Source organism: Varanus komodoensis, unplaced genomic scaffold, assembly GCF_004798865.1.
Source record: "Varanus komodoensis strain SLA01 unplaced genomic scaffold, ASM479886v1 scaffold61, whole genome shotgun sequence".
NCBI lineage: Eukaryota > Metazoa > Chordata > Lepidosauria > Squamata > Varanidae > Varanus > Varanus komodoensis.
In genome coordinates this window covers 2,606,006-2,622,256 of record NW_025336236.1, presented here as the reverse complement: position 1 = coordinate 2,622,256, position 16,251 = coordinate 2,606,006, and the positions used below count along the sequence as shown (strand labels likewise).

The following is a 16,251-nucleotide window of genomic DNA, read 5'->3' as shown; positions in this document are numbered from 1 at the left end:
TATTATATGATCAACTCTTGTGAAGTCTTCTAAAGGCTTGCAAACAAATATGAGCCAGATTTACTCTTATGCTGTTCACAGAAATTGAAGAAGGATCCTTACACAGCAACCATGGGAGGATTTTCCAAAGTGACCAACTACATTTTTGATAGTTTACGAGGAAGTGACTTGGCAGCTCAGCGACGGCCTCCATCAGAAATGGCAGACTTCATTAGTGATGCTATTCCAGGACTAAAAATAAATCAGCAAGAAGAACCAGGATTTGAAGTCATTACACGAGTAAGTGTTAACTCTAGATGTTTGAAAGCTTAGAGAACAAGACATTCATTTGTACGTGGTTTTAAAATTAGTGCCTTGGCTGTAACCTAATGGCTTTTTGGTACATATTTTAGATTGATCTAGGAACACGACCTGAAGTTCACAGAAGGAAGCCAGTGTCAATGGAAGAATGGACTATGACCATGGATTCTGAAGGAAGAATCTTAAATGTTGACTCTATGAAGCAAATGATATTCAGAGGGGTAATAAGTTAGGAACTTGTTTTTACACATATGTTTGATTCCTCTTTGTTGGGATTATGGCTGGCCAACAAATATTTACAAGCTTCTTCACCCCCCCAGAACTTTGGCTTAAATTAAAAATCATGGTGGTAGCAGTGATGTAGCACTGCTAATATAAGCCATTTAAGTAGTCTTTTGAGCTCAGTTATTCTGGCTTTAACCATTCCATGACTTATATTGAGCTAATCATGCTACTTTTGGTGACAGCTAGGTAATATGGTGCTATTGCAAACTACTGTATCACTCCCTGAGTGCCTGATATTGAATCCGTTGATGAGGCAGAGGTCTAGGAATTACTGTCCTTCACATTGAATGGTATACAAAAAAGCATGCAGTAGATAAAAAATAAACTCTGCAGTCTTTTAAGAAAGAAATTAGTAGACTGTGCCAGCATTAATAAAGGTTTAAGTGAAGTTCCACAGGGCTTTAAGTTCCTTGCTTAATCCATGAGTATTTATAGAAAAGAGCTGTCTTTAGTTGGAAATCTGCAAAATAAGCTGGGTATGAACAAAGTGCAGGTTATGAGAATTTCAGAACAACTCTGAGTAGCAACCTGAGTTCTTTTCTTATACTAAGCCAAACCATTGGTTTGTCCAGCCCATTATTGTTGATGCTGACCGGCAGTGATTCTACTTGGAAATACTGTTAATTGAACCTGGGGCCCCCTGAATTAATTTTGCCACTGAGCTATGCCCCTATTGTGCAGATAGCGTGTAACAGTCAACCACAGTACTATGTGGATGTTAGTATTAATCTTGTTCTTCAAGACTCAAAGCAAAGGGAAATGGGACCTTGTGCTACTTGGAGGCAATTATTTGTTGTATTAAGATTTGGGTTTTCCATAAACATAGAGGTTTTAGGTTAACCTGCACAACATCACCTGGTATATTTTTGAATAAACAGTTAAATAAATACTTCAGAGATATTTAGAGAAGACTTGTCACTTTCAAAAGACTTGCAATCTAAATATTGATAAAATGTGAGGGGAAGGATAGTGGGGGCAAAGGGAAACATGGAAAATCTTACAAACAACTTCAGATTTTTAACTCTTAGATTTATAAAAAGAATGCTGCAAAGTATTATGGTGGGGAAATGATGGTAAAAGATTAGGCCTTAATGAGTTTTGAGAAAGGAAGGTTGAAGAAGCTAGGTAGCTCCAACAGCAAGAGAAAGAGAATTGTCATCAGTCCACAAGAGATGACCAAATAAAATTCAAAAGCAAAAAACAGTAGGAAACAATAAAGTAGTTAATGCTGTTTGTCATAAACCTACCTTATTCCTTCAAGCCAAAATGTGTTGTTACCTTAAAATGTATGTTTTTAATTATTATGTTCTCTTTTCTTTAGGGGCTTTGTCATGCTTTAAGAAAGGAAGTGTGGAAATTTCTTTTGGGTTATTATCCTTGGCATAGTACGAGGGAAGAGAGAACAAATTTGCAGAAAACGAAAACGTAAGTTCAGGCACTTTAGAGTTGAAAACTATATACATACCTTTTTTAAAAAATACAGGTATTTGTCATCATATGTGGTACCTTTGCAAAACTACTAGTTTATCTTACCATCTTTCATAAAGGCTAACACAGGCTGTAAACTAAGGGCATATCGCACTTGTGTCCAAATGCTGGAATTCTTCCTATTCTGCCCTGTGCTTGAGCAAAGCAGACCACAGTAAAAGAGCCGTTACATATTACTAAAAGCTAATGTTTTGTATACCCATTTGTCCTATCTCCTTTGGGCTTTGTTTGCATTTTATTTCTGCTCAAAGTAGCAAGTAGCTGTTACTAAGCATGTTACATAAAGTTGCATATTTCACTGCTTTCTTTCAAGTTATAACTATGCTTTTATCATGCTTCCTAATCAATACTATTTTTCTTCAGAGATGAGTATTTCAGGATGAAGCTTCAGTGGAAATCTGTCAGTGAAGAACAAGAAAAAAGAAACTATCGATTGAGGGACTACCGAAGTCTTATAGGTAATTTCAGGTGGAATGCAAGATAAGCATTGGTGATCAATTTTAAACTCTTCACAACTGGGATGATATGATCAGTGCCTAGAATAATCTACCTGCTGTGTTCCTTAAAGACTGTTTTTAAAATCATATTGTGACCATTCTGGTTCATTGTGTCATAGACATTATTTTCTTTCACTTCCTTCACCTCTCTTTTAGTGTCCCCAAAAGGTAAATACTGTATTAAAGGGATTAATAATCCATACAAAAGAGAAAAATATTATAAAAAGGTTTGTGCATCTTCTTGTAAGAACACGACACAGTTATTTCAGCATGCTTAACTAAGCAGTGCTTTTTTGCTCTGCAGTATTAAAACACTGTGAGCAAGTATGTAAAGAAAAATATGAAATACCTTAGGCAGTGTACTTTGTAGTGAAGGAACAGCAAAGTAGGATGAGGCTTCCAGCTCTTTCTTTGCTTGTTGATTTTCTGTTCCAAACCACCTTTTGCAGCTCATTTTAGCTCTGAGTTTGTAAGCATTTGCTAAAACAGACAAACACACTTTTGAAATACAGAGAAATGACTTGGAGGTGTGATTTCAAGCTTAGAAATAGCAAGTGTTCTTCCTTTTGTCACTTAAATTGTTGAAACAGTGGACACAACTAAATGAGATATTATTTTTAGCCTGTTAATACAATCAGCAATTCAATTATATTAACATCAGAGTTAAGTGTAGCTAGAACTGTTATTTTTATTTATTTATTTAGTAAACTTCTATGCCGCCCCATTCGCCGAAGCCTTGGGGCAGCTTACAACAATAAATAAATACATATAATCATACAAAAACAATATAATTGGAAATGCCCTGGCCAAAGATATAAAATCAATAAATAAGCTAACAATTAAAATGCCGTTTAAATAAAAAGGTCTTTGCCTGGCGCCAAAAAACATATACTGACGGCGCCAGGCGGACCTCTCTGGGGAGCTCATTCCATCAGTTGGGCGCCACCGCAGAGAAAGCCCTCCTCCGGGTACTTACCCTCCTAATATCCTTCACGGAGAGTTCCCAGAGAAGGGTCTCTCCCGCTGATCTCAAGGAGCGGGAGGGCATGTTTGGACGTAAGTGCTCCTTTAGGTAACTAGATCCTAAGCCGTTAAGGGCTTTATAGGTAATAACCAACACCTTGAATTGGGCCCGGACTTCAATGGGGAGCCAGTGGAGTTGACGGAGGACTGGAGTCATGTGAACATAACGCCCAGTTCCCGTCAGTAGCCTGGCAGCTCTATTTTGCACCAATTGAAATACCCGGACCGTCTTCAAGGGCAGCCCCACGTAGAGCGCATTGCAGAAGTCTAATTGGGAAGTTACCAACGCGTGTGTCACTGTTGCCAGGCAGTCGTTCTCCAGGTAGGGATGCAGCTGATGGATCAGCTGAAGCTGAAAGAAAGCTCTCCTCACCCCCGCTGTTAAAATTTGTTATTTTCTGAAGTCTTTTTTTTATAAAAGTAATTTTAGTCAGATGTTGTAGTGTCAACTGTGTGGCATATTGAAGCAATGTGACACCTTCGAACTTACATTAGAAGCTCAGCAAAGAACTAAGCTTGGCAATGATTAAGGAAACATGACAAGATGTATTTCCAAATAATGCCATCTCATACTAAACCAAGCAATTAAAACTTCAAGAAAATCTCTTTAATTTAGGGTTGATTGCATATCAGCTTTTCACCATTACATTTAAAGCAACAACATATTTAATAAATTTGAGTGATGTATCACATTTAAAATATCTGAAATAGACTTCAGTGTATTTTAATTTAATGAAAATGTTTTACATTTTAATCATGAGGTTTCTATAAAGATGTTTAACATTTAGAAACTGTTTGAAAATCTGCTTATAAGAAATCATCTTATTTGAAGCCAGAAGATATTTTTAAATACTCTTAAAATCTGCTTTAATGCATTTTAAATGACATCCTAGGAATTCAGTTGTCTTACTAGACACTTCAAAGCTCAACACAGTGTTTGAGAAATGGGAAACCTAAGGAACATTCTGAATTTTTTAGATATAGGCTTAGCAGAGGCTGTTTGAAAATGCAGGAAAACTGTGTGCTGTTTTTCAGAAAAAGATGTAAACAGAACAGACCGAACAAACAAGTTTTTTGAAGGCCAAGATAATCCTGGGTTGATCTTACTTCATGACATTTTGATGACCTATTGTATGTACGACTTTGACTTGGGTAAGTAGGTATCTGGTTATTTCTTGAAATTAGTCGTCAGAGAAGTCATGATATAGTCAATCTGTATTTTGAAATCTAGTTTCTTGACTAACCAGTACTTGATGAATTTTTGTGTGTCTTAACTATTAAGGATGAGTGAGACTTGCCTAGAAAAAGCAGAGCTTGAAATGTTCATGCCTCTTGAGGAAGGAGGATTCAGAGGGGAGGACATCTTTATGCAGCCCCCCCCCCCCCCAACCTCCCCATGCTCTACTTTTCAGTGTTAGAGTTGCTAGGTTAGGTAGGCATTTGGTCTGAACCAGAACAGCTCTTTTTAAATTATATTTTTGCTAGGCGTTAAGTTGTTAAACCTATGTCTGGGCTGTACCCCTTTGGACTGCCAGTAGAGGGCCCATGACTAAATTCTCCTCAGTTTTGCATCTTTCTATAGATGGATATACAGAGAAAAATAAAAATGCTTCCATACAGAAAATAACCGTGTCTGTGAGATGGGTTACAGCCTATCCTTCCTGATTTTTCTGTATTGTCATTAGTGTGCACTTTATAAATACGTACAAATCAAGACTGTTGGGTCTACTCCCATCAGCAGTAGTACCAATCAGATGTATATCATCTCAGTGAAAAGTAGGGTGAAAACTTTGTTGTGATTCTGTACCTTTTGCCCACAATGTTATTTGTATGCCTTTTAACTCATCCTCTTTGCTGCAGCTAACTCTGTTGGTTCTGTAGTGTGACCGCATGTGAAATATGGAGTAGAATTCTGATCATTACACCTCAAAAAGAATATTGTATTACTGGAAAAGGTGCAGAAAAGGGTAGCCAAAATGATCAAGTGGCTGGCAAGACTCTTCTATGTGGAATTATTTAATCTACTAAAATATTAAGACTCAAAGGTGATCATCTTCTGAGTCTTAAAGAAGAGAGAAATTAATTCATCTTAGATTGTAGCATCTTTGCCTGTCATATGTTTGAGAATGTCTGTTCTCTTCAGTGTCTTTAAGCACATGGAAGCAAGGGTTGTTGAAACAGTAGCATTTAGTTTCACCTAGACCTGTTGCAGAAAGACATTCTATACACCAGGATGCCTCTTGTTAATTACAGACGTTATAAGGCCTACAGAGGCCCTGGGGTGTCATCTGGTTCCCTGCTGTAAAATACTTTTTCACCTCCAGTTACAGTTTAATTTTAAGTTTGGAACTCTGGATGGGAGAAACTAAATTTTTAGTTCCTTTTGGAGCTTTTAGATAAAGTACACTTTTGTTCCATTAAACTGTTTCTCTGTTTTATTTAAGGCTATGTTCAGGGCATGAGTGACTTACTTTCTCCTATATTGTATGTGATGGAGAATGAAGTAGATGCTTTCTGGTGCTTTGCATTATATATGGAGCAAATGGTAAACATTTTAATTTTTAGACTTATTATCATAAGTTATTGTTTCTATACATTTCTTCCTTTACTGTTTCTGTTTAATCTTAAACTTTGTCAGCATTAAAAAAAATCTCGTATTGGATGATAGCCAAACAGAAAATATATGTTTAATAAAATACGAAGGTAGCTGGAGAAGGCAGCAGTGAGGGTATTATGAACTGTGCCTATGTGGTAACAGTGCAGGATGTCTTCTGAAGTAGGTTGCATGCATAATTAAAATAGCTGTGTGTTCCTCTGTGTTAGGACGTAATTGTCTGTCATTCAGCTACCTGTATCTTTTGGCATGTCCAAAATGTACCATCTTCTTGCATTCCAGGTGGTCACTTTAAAAATCTTACATTACTTTAAGCATCAGTTCCTGAGTTTGCTTCTTATCTCTTTGATCCCCATCCCTTTTTCTTTTCGGTTGTGCTATTTAGAATTGCAAGCTTGTGGGCAGAGACTTGTACTTTCATTGACGTGTGTGTGCGTGCGCTTGTGTGGCTGGGTGTGGGTGGCTGGGTGGCTTGGTGCATGCATGCCGGCCATACATTTAAGCTGGTTTGACTAAAGGAAAGGGCAAATGCCACATGAAAGAAAGCCTTTGCCTACATTGCATTCTGTGAATTTTGTTTTCAAATGATCACCTGGCAACTGGAGAGTGCAGAGCATAACCTGAAATCTATGTTAGTGAAGTGAAGGAGAATCTTGGCCTGTAGGAATGGATGGGCAAATTATGTCATGCTTGGCACAGGAGTAGCTTGATCATTACAAAGTTGTTATGGGAAGGGAGGGCTTCCTTTATGTTCTGTAACATGGGTCCTCAAACTATGGTCTGCGGACTGGATCCAGCCCGCCATGCCCATTTAACCAGCCTGCCCCAGAGGTTTTGCATTTGCTGTGTGTGGGCACACAGCTTGCTTGTGCGGAGACTGGTTTGGATTCGCTCGGTGAAAACAATCTCCTCGCGAGCAATCCAGCGTCTCGCCGTGTACGCGCCTGGCAGCGGCTTGCTCAAGGGAAGATTGGTTTGGATTTGCTTGGAGAAAATGATCTCCTCATGAGCAAGTGGCTGCCTCGCCCAAAGCACCCCCTGCCCCACCTTGCCTCGCACGCCCCAGCCTGCCCCCTCCCCCCCCCGCTGGCACCGCCTTGGCAGCCCGTGCCCACCACGGGCACCTTTTAACTGGCCCCCTGTTGGAAAAGTTTGAGAACCCCTGTTCTATAAGAGGCATGCTACAAGTCTTCTTTCCACATGCTAAAGTGATGTATCATGCACAAAACACTTCATCTATGCCCATTTCTTACTATCATCTATTGTATCTGAAATCCAGCAGCTTAAACATATAATAACATGGGGAATCATGTGCACTGCACTGCTATGTAGAACAAAAACAACCACATTTATTGCATATGCAAGACTCTGATTCCTGTATTCCATTCATTGGCAGTCTTTTTACTCCCTTGTTTGAGAAGGCAGCTATCACATGTTCAGATGAGTATACCCAATTCAGAGAATGCACACAAATGCACACTTTTTAAGTCAAAACCTGTACCCTATCTCAAATAGAGAACCAATGTAACTTTTAAAACCAGTTATACAGTTCTTATTTAAAATGCATTCAAAAATAGTTCCAAGAACAGTTATACTTTTCATTAAATGCACTTCTAAATAGTTTAGAAGCAGAAACTGTCTCATACTGAGGTCGTTGCTTAAATATAGTTTAGAAAGATATAATATAGACAGTACTATAAAAGCTTTGTGCATAATAGCTCAAACTTGCTCAGATTGCTGCTACTTTTCATCAGGTTAGTGGATCAGACACTGGTGCCCAGAGTTATAGTTTTGTGAGTATATGAGTGTTTTGACTGAATACTGATATTAGCATTCATGCAGAATATAATTATTTGTTAAACTTGTTTCCCATTAAGCATCAGAATTTTGAAGAGCAAATGCAGGGGATGAAGACACAGCTAATTCAGCTTAGTACTTTACTTCGCTTATTAGATAGTGGATTTTGCAGTTACTTGGGTATGTATAGTATATCAAAGCAACTTACTACTGTGCTTATTGTCATGTTCAGATATTCTAATCCCTTTCTCAATTATAAAAAGAGGCATATTCTTATAATGAGTCTTGTCAGTCCCAGAGCCCTTTAGGTAGAAGTGGTTAGATTCCTGTATGAATTGACAATGCGTGTCCAAAGAGAAGATTGATAATATTGTGTGAATGATTGTTTGTCCATAGTTTCCTCAGGTCTTCTCCCCCATAAATTGTAGACCTAGCTAAATAACATTTTCAATAAATAATTCTAGTCATTTTGGTGCCTGGAATGCACAACCAGCTTTTCTGTCAAGAATGTGTATAATTTTTTTTCCTTTCCTTTTTGTTTTTTGTTAAAGAATCTCAAGATTCAGGGTACCTTTATTTTTGCTTCCGGTGGCTTCTAATAAGATTTAAAAGAGAATTTAGTTTTCCAGATATTCTTCGCTTATGGGAGGTAAGAGAATATTTTTAACCTCAGCTTTGTTCTGTTTCTTTAAATGCTGGAAATACTATGATCAAGGAGAATGGGGTACAGTTTAGCTAAACTCCATAATGGTAAGAGAGATGCATAATAGTGGCATCTATCTGAAGGATGGCAAAACTGACTTCTGGGGTCAACTTTTTGACAAGCAGGGATGTGGAGGAAGGAAGTGCTGGGGCTGCAAGTACTTTGGGGCTAGTGTCTTGCTATGCGTACAGCCAGACCAGAGGAGACACTTTTTTCTGTTTTTGGGCCACTCAAAATAAGAGTTAGAGGGGGCTAGTAGGCCATCACATCCAACCTATGACTGATGCAAGAGACCCAAAACGAGAGCATCTCTACTGGGTGATTATGCAGCCTCTGCTTGAAGGAAAGTGCCTAGGGAATTGGTTCCATTGCTGAACTTCATTCACTATTACATTTTTCCTTAAATCAACCTTCCTGTAACCACAGTTCATTAGATCTAGGCCTACCCTTTTGGGGTAGTACTTGGAAGCAAATGTTTGCCCTTTCTGTATGAGAGTCTTTCAGGCATTTGAAGAATGCTGTCATTACCAGCTCAGTCTTCTTACCTCCAGGATAAATATGCCCAGTTACTTTAATCTTTCCTCATAGCACTTGTTTTGCCCAAAATCACCTTCATTGCCTTCCTCTGAATCCCATTCAATTTGTCTCCATCCTTTTTAAAGTGTGAGGCCCAGAAATAGATGCAATAATTTAATTGAGTCTGACTAATGAGGAATAAAATAGAATAATTACTTTTTTGCTAATGCATCCTAATAATGCATTAGCCTTTGCCAGAGCAGCATCAGACTGTTCACTCACATTCAGGATGTGATTGAATGAGATACTTTCCATGTATATTGCTGCCAAACTAGCCATCTCCATGCTATGTATCAATATTTGGTTCCCCTATGTAGAACTTTACAGTTCTCACTGAGATTTCCTATTCTGTCAAAATCAACTTTTATTCCTCTCTTTTGAGGTGCTATCTTTTATCATTTGATGCCCTTTGAAAACTTATTAAGGATTCCCAGTATTCTTTCATCTAAATCTAAAACATCTAAAAATGTTGAAGGATACCAGGTCCAAGATATCCCTGAAGTCTCTCCAACTTGAGCCATTGATGATCACTTTTTGACTACAGTTTTCCAACTATCTGCACATTTACCTGCTGATATGGTAGCTCCAGGTGAACAGAGTTGATTTACATAATCATGCCATCCTCATTAGCTATCACTAATAAAGTTGTGGTTTCAAACCTTCTTGTTCATTCTGTACCCCTTCTGTTCCCCAGATTATTTTACACTGGAAGTATAAGTAGCATTCTTTTAGCTGCAGCTGGTCAAGCCACATACAAATTACTTTAGCCAACTTCATGGAACAGCAGTATTTATCAATTCAAGTGGGTGAAGGAGTCTTTCCTCGAGAAAGCAAAATTGACTTAGTGTTCACTTCTCTGACTTCTTTCTGTCACTTAGTCGCAGCAACTGAGTGGCCTGCCTCCCTGATACTGACTGGTGACTTCAAAGTATGATCAGGTCATTATAGGAAGTGTTCTGTATTTCCTTCTACTTTTCTTCTCCTACCATAAAGAAGGCATACTTCTGGTGGTTTCAGGAGTCCAGAGCAAGTTGCGCTTTCTTATTAACTCAATTACAGTAGTCATTTACTCCATTATACTTCCAAGACTAGTTGTTGAAAATCAGGAATAGAAAACAATGCATGATCCCACATAAGGATGATGAAGACCCACCAGAACTATGAAACTCATTGTGAATAACATATGCATCCAGGACATAGCACTACCATTTCCCTTGTCAAGGTCTCCAAAAAAAATCTGTAGCAAGAAATTAATTATAGATAGAAAAATACAATACCTTACTTATGAACTATGTAGATAAGGGTTTAATTAGAGCTATCAACTCTGAAACATTTATAACTGTTAATGAAATCTATAATGAAAAGTTGCCCAACTATTTTTTTTTCCCGTTGCTGTAATTAAACTTCCAGAAAAATGAGCATTCTTTGTAGACCTTGGGAATTACAGATATAGTCGGTCTTAAATTGTGGAAAGATAGAGAAGTTGAATGATGCTTCAGCTAAAATTTCTAAGCATTTAAAATTAACATGGAAGCATTTATTTGTAACACTGCCCAGTAAAACTTTTTAAAAAATGCTGTAATGCAACTTTGCATAATAGCATGGAACTATCCTGTCCAAAAGCCCTTGGCTTCTAGTTTTTAGGTTCATGCGGATAACCCAGGAAATAAGGATCTGTTGATTTGAACTGTCATAACTAAATAATAAAAAGGAACTAGAATGAATTTATGTTAAACAATAAAGTGACTGAGCTTCCTCTTGTTTTGCATTTAGTTGTCGATTCAGGAATACCTAGTTCTTGCCTTTGTTCAGCATGATGTTTGATTCTAGAATTCTAAGTTGCTGAGAGGGGAAAGATCTGAGTTTCAACCAACAAAAACCCTGGGCTTTCCTATCAGCCCCCTTGAATACCTGTTTCAAATGTCACATTTGTGCAGCTCAACAACGGTGTATTTTGTTAACCCAGTGCAAAGCTTCACTTCCTTATACTCACATAATGTCCTCTTCTTGTAAAGAACATGTGACGAGGACTTAACATGGAAATGCAGAGCGTATTCTTTTTTGTGGTTTTTTTCCACCATTCCTTTAAGGAAATTGTCATAACTGTTTTTAGTTTCTGAACTAAGACCTGCTTACCTTTAGAGAAAGAATTGCTTCAGCTGCCTCTCTTGCCATTTTGTTTGCTCTTAGCTTCAGTAGATGACAGTTTATCTTAAGATGGCAAACATTTTTTATTTGGTATGGTAAACTGATTAAAGACAAGTTGGAATGCTTGGGCAGCATCCAGGTGTTATCCCATTAGTGCAAATGATGTTGCACTAGTTGAATTAGGTTTTGAATTATGTGCAAGAATCCAACTGAAGTTATATTACAAGCATGATTGTGCACAACTCTTGTGCATAGTGTTGATTTACTTTACTTCCCATCCTTGAGCAGGCTGACAACAATATCTGGAGGGCCTCAGGTTCTCCACTCCACTCCGGTCAATAATATCGCTAAAACAGCAAACAAACCCCCACTTGTGCCAAATGATTGACAAGTGATTGTCAAGAAAGCATAATTTGTTGTTATGCTTGCTTAGGTAATTGAACTATCTTTCAGGAGCTGCATTTCACTTCAGGTAAAACATCCAGGTTCTTGATTCATCTTCTAAATATGCACTTAAATTAATCTATAACTTTAATATTTTACTAGGTGATGTGGACAGACTTTCCTTGTCAGAACTTCCATCTTCTTATCTGTTGTGCTATCCTGGAATCTGAAAAGCAGCAAATAATGGAGCAACATTATGGCTTTAATGAAATACTCAAGGTATCCATTGTGTTTTAGTTTAAATCCAGATTATTTTCCATTCTTCCTTGTGTTGGCAAATGAATGATATGCAGTTCCACAGCCGTGTAAAAAGTGAGACAGCACAACGCATGCTTGTGTTATCCATGTTTCCAGTGTGATGAAAGATGCTTAGGTTAGAGTTAGCAGGTATCAGTAATATATTACATAATTGAATTAAGTGAAACTATTAAGCAGTTTCTCATACAGCTATGTGAAACTGTTTGTTGTTTGTTTGTTTGTTAAGAGCTGGTAGGAGGATGACTTGTTTGTCTAGGACAGGGGTCAGCAACCCGCAGCCCCGGAGCCGCATGTGGCTCTTTCATCCCTCTGCTGCGGCTCCTTGTCGCTCAAAATATGTGTCACAACCGCCAATGTGCAACACCTGCCAGCACGTGATTTGTTGAGCTTTTCGACCCCCGGTAGGCCAACCATGGATAAGTTCAAGAAAAGTTTCAGAAGAAAACAGAACGTTTAATGGTATGTGAGTGGATTCATTTGCTTTCACTGCTGACGAGAATGGTTTACCAGTATGCTTAATATGTGGTGAGAAATTGGCAAATAACAAAAAGTCGAATGTTGCAAGACATTTCCAGAATAAACACAGCCTTTGCTGAAAAATATCCGGATGGAGATGAGAGAAAAAAAGGCATTTTGGAACTGATGCAGAAGGTTGATCTGAGCAAAAATCATTTCAAGAAGTGGATTAAGTCTGCAAATTCAACTACATATGCTAGCTTTGTGGCCGCTCAGTCAGGCACAGGAAACTGTTCACAGATGGAGATTATATAAAATAAACATTCATTGATTTCATAAATGCAACACACTATAGTTTTATACATAGCATAAAGGTAAAAAACAATATAAGCAGTGTTATCTTCATTTTAGATGTCAAAAGTGTTTTCTGGCTCCCAGTGTTTTCTGTGGGAAACGGGTCTAAATGGCTCTTTGAGTGATTGAGTAAGGTTGCTGACCCCTGGTCTAGGAGAAGCTTCATAAGTTTCCTGCCCTAAGAGGAGGATTCTAGTTGAAATATGAACTTTCAGAAGCTTTAGATCTTCACATTGTGATGTTGGGGAGGTCATCAGCCCAGGGGAAGTGTAACAGCCCTTGGTTCAAGAAAAGACTGTTATAGGGTGTTAAAATTTTCATAGGAAAATGGAAATCTCTTTTTGATCTAAGGGCTTGTTTTACAGTCCTGGGCCTCACTGAGGCTCTGTGGGTTGGTAGTGAGAAGTGACTTCAGCTGAACATGATCAGTCAATAGCCTGGGGTTGCAATTCCAGGGAACAAATTCAAGTAGCAGCCATTATTTACATATCTTGCCTTGACCATATGCTGATTATGCAGTTGAATGAAGTTAACAACATATTTAGTAGAAAATGCCACCATAAGGAACCAGAATTCTACAGCTCAGAAAGCTATGCATTTAGCATGACATCTTCCAGCCTTTGCTGTACTTTGTCATTCTTCTTTTCTTTTTTAGCATATCAATGAACTGTCTATGAAAATGGATGTGGAAGATGTGCTTTGCAAAGCAGAAGCTGTTTCTCTGCAGATGATGAATTGCAAGGTAAAAGTAAAGCATATTTTATAAGCTTTTGATGAAGCAGCACAGAAGAAGTAGAAATTTTCTCAGTCTCTGGAGGGAGTTTTTAGATTCCAAGGAGAGAGTTTGGTTGCACCTGAAGTTGAGGTCTTTCTGTAGAAGGTAGTTTTACAACTGATGGGATATCTGAATGTTTCCTCTGTAGAGTTAGTTCAGAACTCTTATGGGATTGTCTTTAATTTTCTCCTGAGGAACACCTGCAGAATTAGGACTAACCTTTATTGAAACGTACTTGTGATGCATGGGCAGTTGAAACTGGTTTGTATGAGCAACTTCCATTTGTCGAAAAATGTTTTCAAAATCAACTGCAAATTTTACCTCAGAAGTCCTAGGTAAATTTTCTCAGAATTACTTTACAAGTCTGTGGGATCAGTTTCAAAGCTTTACATATTCTTTCTCCATTTTAGAGCTAAACAGATATTCAAAAAGATAATTTATCTTCATTTTAAGCACGTAGATTTATATTCCTTTTCAGAAATGTCTAATTCTAATTGGTTCTTACTATATGAAGTTACATTAGGTTGTGAGGACTATTTTATAATATTTATGGTGGTTATTTTAAAGAAATCATTTACAGTACCTTACAGGTCCATTGTATGTCCGTTGCTTTTTAAAAAGGGATATTTCATTTCTCTGAGTCTGGGGAGGTTAAGGATATTTCTTACTCTTTCCCAATATAAGGGGCAATCAATATAAATTGTCCATTATATGAGCATCCTAGGAAGAGATTTCATATCTGTATTCTTCAGCCACTGTCAACTAAATTCCCCCTCCTCACAATGTGGACCAGATGTTTACACTTCTAGGCAAAGATGTCAATGACATTCGAGGAGCAAAATTAGCTTTTTCAGCTAATAAAATGAGTCATGTTTCAAAAAAAATGTAAGGGCAAGGGATATGATCAATGTTATTGTATTTCTGAAATTATAGAACAGTTATGTAGTTATATATCTGATTGCTGAAAGTGTTAAGTTTGTTTGCATGTATATTGTTGTGGCCTGTGGCTTTAAAGTTGTTCACCTTCAGCTAAGCACATAATTATATGAAGTAATCCTTCAGAAAATGAGATCCATTGTTTAGTTGAGGTAAAGATTTGGCAATTCTGAAGAAATGTGTAAAGGTGTCTCACTGGCTACCTGGATGCTGATGCACCTGCTCTAGAAGCTACAGATATAAATTTGTGCTCTTCTATTTTCCCCTTGATTTAATACCAGAAAAGGCTACAGGATGCAGCTGTTGTACCAGTGTGCTTTGGTTTCTTTGCACAAAATGCACTGTTTTGTTCTGTGGTGACTGTCAGTTTTCCTCCTTTTAATTTAAAACCAGAGAGAGAGAGAGAGAGAGAGAGAGAGAGCGAGAGAGCGAGCGAGCGAGCGAGCGTACGCGCGCGCGAACTGTTGGCACTTGCTCAAGTACTCAAGACCAAGTTAGACACTGAACATTCAGAGTGTCAGGCGCCTTAGTGCAACACTGCATTTTTCTCTGTTAAAGAATGCAGTGTAATGGGATGTAGAACAACTGGGGCATTGGATGCATTGGTTTGAAGCTGTCACCTCCAACCTGTTGCCTTGGAATATACATATGCTATTAAATGCATTCCATTTTTGTTGTGCAGTTCATCAAGCCCCCTTTTCATTCTGTTATCTGTTACCAGAATCACATTTGTATAGTTTCCTAAACTTACATCTGTAATGTACTCATGGAATTTTGTCCTTCTGAAAATGTATAAATCATCCCAAAATATATGAAAAGTCACCCTTCCCCCAAATTTCTATTTTCATGCATTGGCTATGGGGGAAATGTGCATTTTTGGTCACTTTTATTTTTTCAATGCCTAACTTTGTGTAAAATTCTGGAAAGGTTTTTTCCTTTAATTTGCAGAATCCATATGATCCACTGTGCAATCCATAAGTCAGAGTCATAGAAATCTGAACTCATTTGAATTTGTTACAACTTTATCTGACATTCCTGTTGGTGCCCTTTGGATGACTCAATTTCTAGTCATTCCTACCTGGCTTGGTCAGTGAAGCCCCAATTTGGAACCCCAAATATTTGACTGGTCTGGAGCAGAGAGCTGAGTGACCTTCCAGAAACACTTTTATCCCAACTTTTTATTTACATTAAAGGTGTATGTGTATCAGAAAGATAGTAATTGGAGGAAAAAAGGTAGCTTTGAAAATGGCTGCTTATACCAAATGCAGAATTCTCCTACAGCTATTTTCCTGGAAGTAAACAGACTATTTCAGAGGCATTTGCTATTCATATCAGGCAAATGGCAGGCTTTATGTTTTCTTGTCGGTACATTTTATGTCTTTCAATAGGTACTTCTGAATTGGAATTCTGGAGTCTTGCTTAGTTTCAACACATGGCACCAATAACCCAGTCCAAACAACACTTTAGAATGGTACTCTGCTGAGTGATAGTTTCATTTATTAATGTAAAAAATAGGGATAGGGTGAATACTGTTGTATTGCCATTTTCATTGAAAGCATCCACTAGTCGTCATCATAGGGTTACTTTGATGGAAGCA

General features: G+C 37.9%; 1 protein-coding gene across 3 annotated transcripts in view; it reads left to right on the top strand.

Moving 5' to 3' along the window:
- TBC1D15 (TBC1 domain family member 15) overlaps window positions 1–16,251 on the top strand; it is a 29,798-nt gene that overhangs the window by 11,969 nt on the left and 1,578 nt on the right. For 2 of the 3 annotated variants that reach the window (XR_006416595.1, XM_044449829.1), the window contains exons 7-16: window positions 82–279; window positions 393–521; window positions 1,907–2,010; window positions 2,437–2,531; window positions 4,629–4,745; window positions 6,038–6,138; window positions 8,085–8,184; window positions 8,556–8,653; window positions 11,978–12,094; window positions 13,599–13,685. Coding sequence is in view for 2 of the 3 variants with exons in the window: in XM_044449829.1 (XP_044305764.1) it covers window positions 82–279; window positions 393–521; window positions 1,907–2,010; window positions 2,437–2,531; window positions 4,629–4,745; window positions 6,038–6,138; window positions 8,085–8,184; window positions 8,556–8,653; window positions 11,978–12,094; window positions 13,599–13,685 (1,146 nt within the window). In the remaining variant the exon portion in view is untranslated. The remainder of the gene's footprint in view (window positions 1–81; window positions 280–392; window positions 522–1,906; window positions 2,011–2,436; window positions 2,532–4,628; window positions 4,746–6,037; window positions 6,139–8,084; window positions 8,185–8,555; window positions 8,654–11,977; window positions 12,095–13,598; window positions 13,686–16,251) is intronic. The other variant, XM_044449830.1, reaches the window with a different exon arrangement.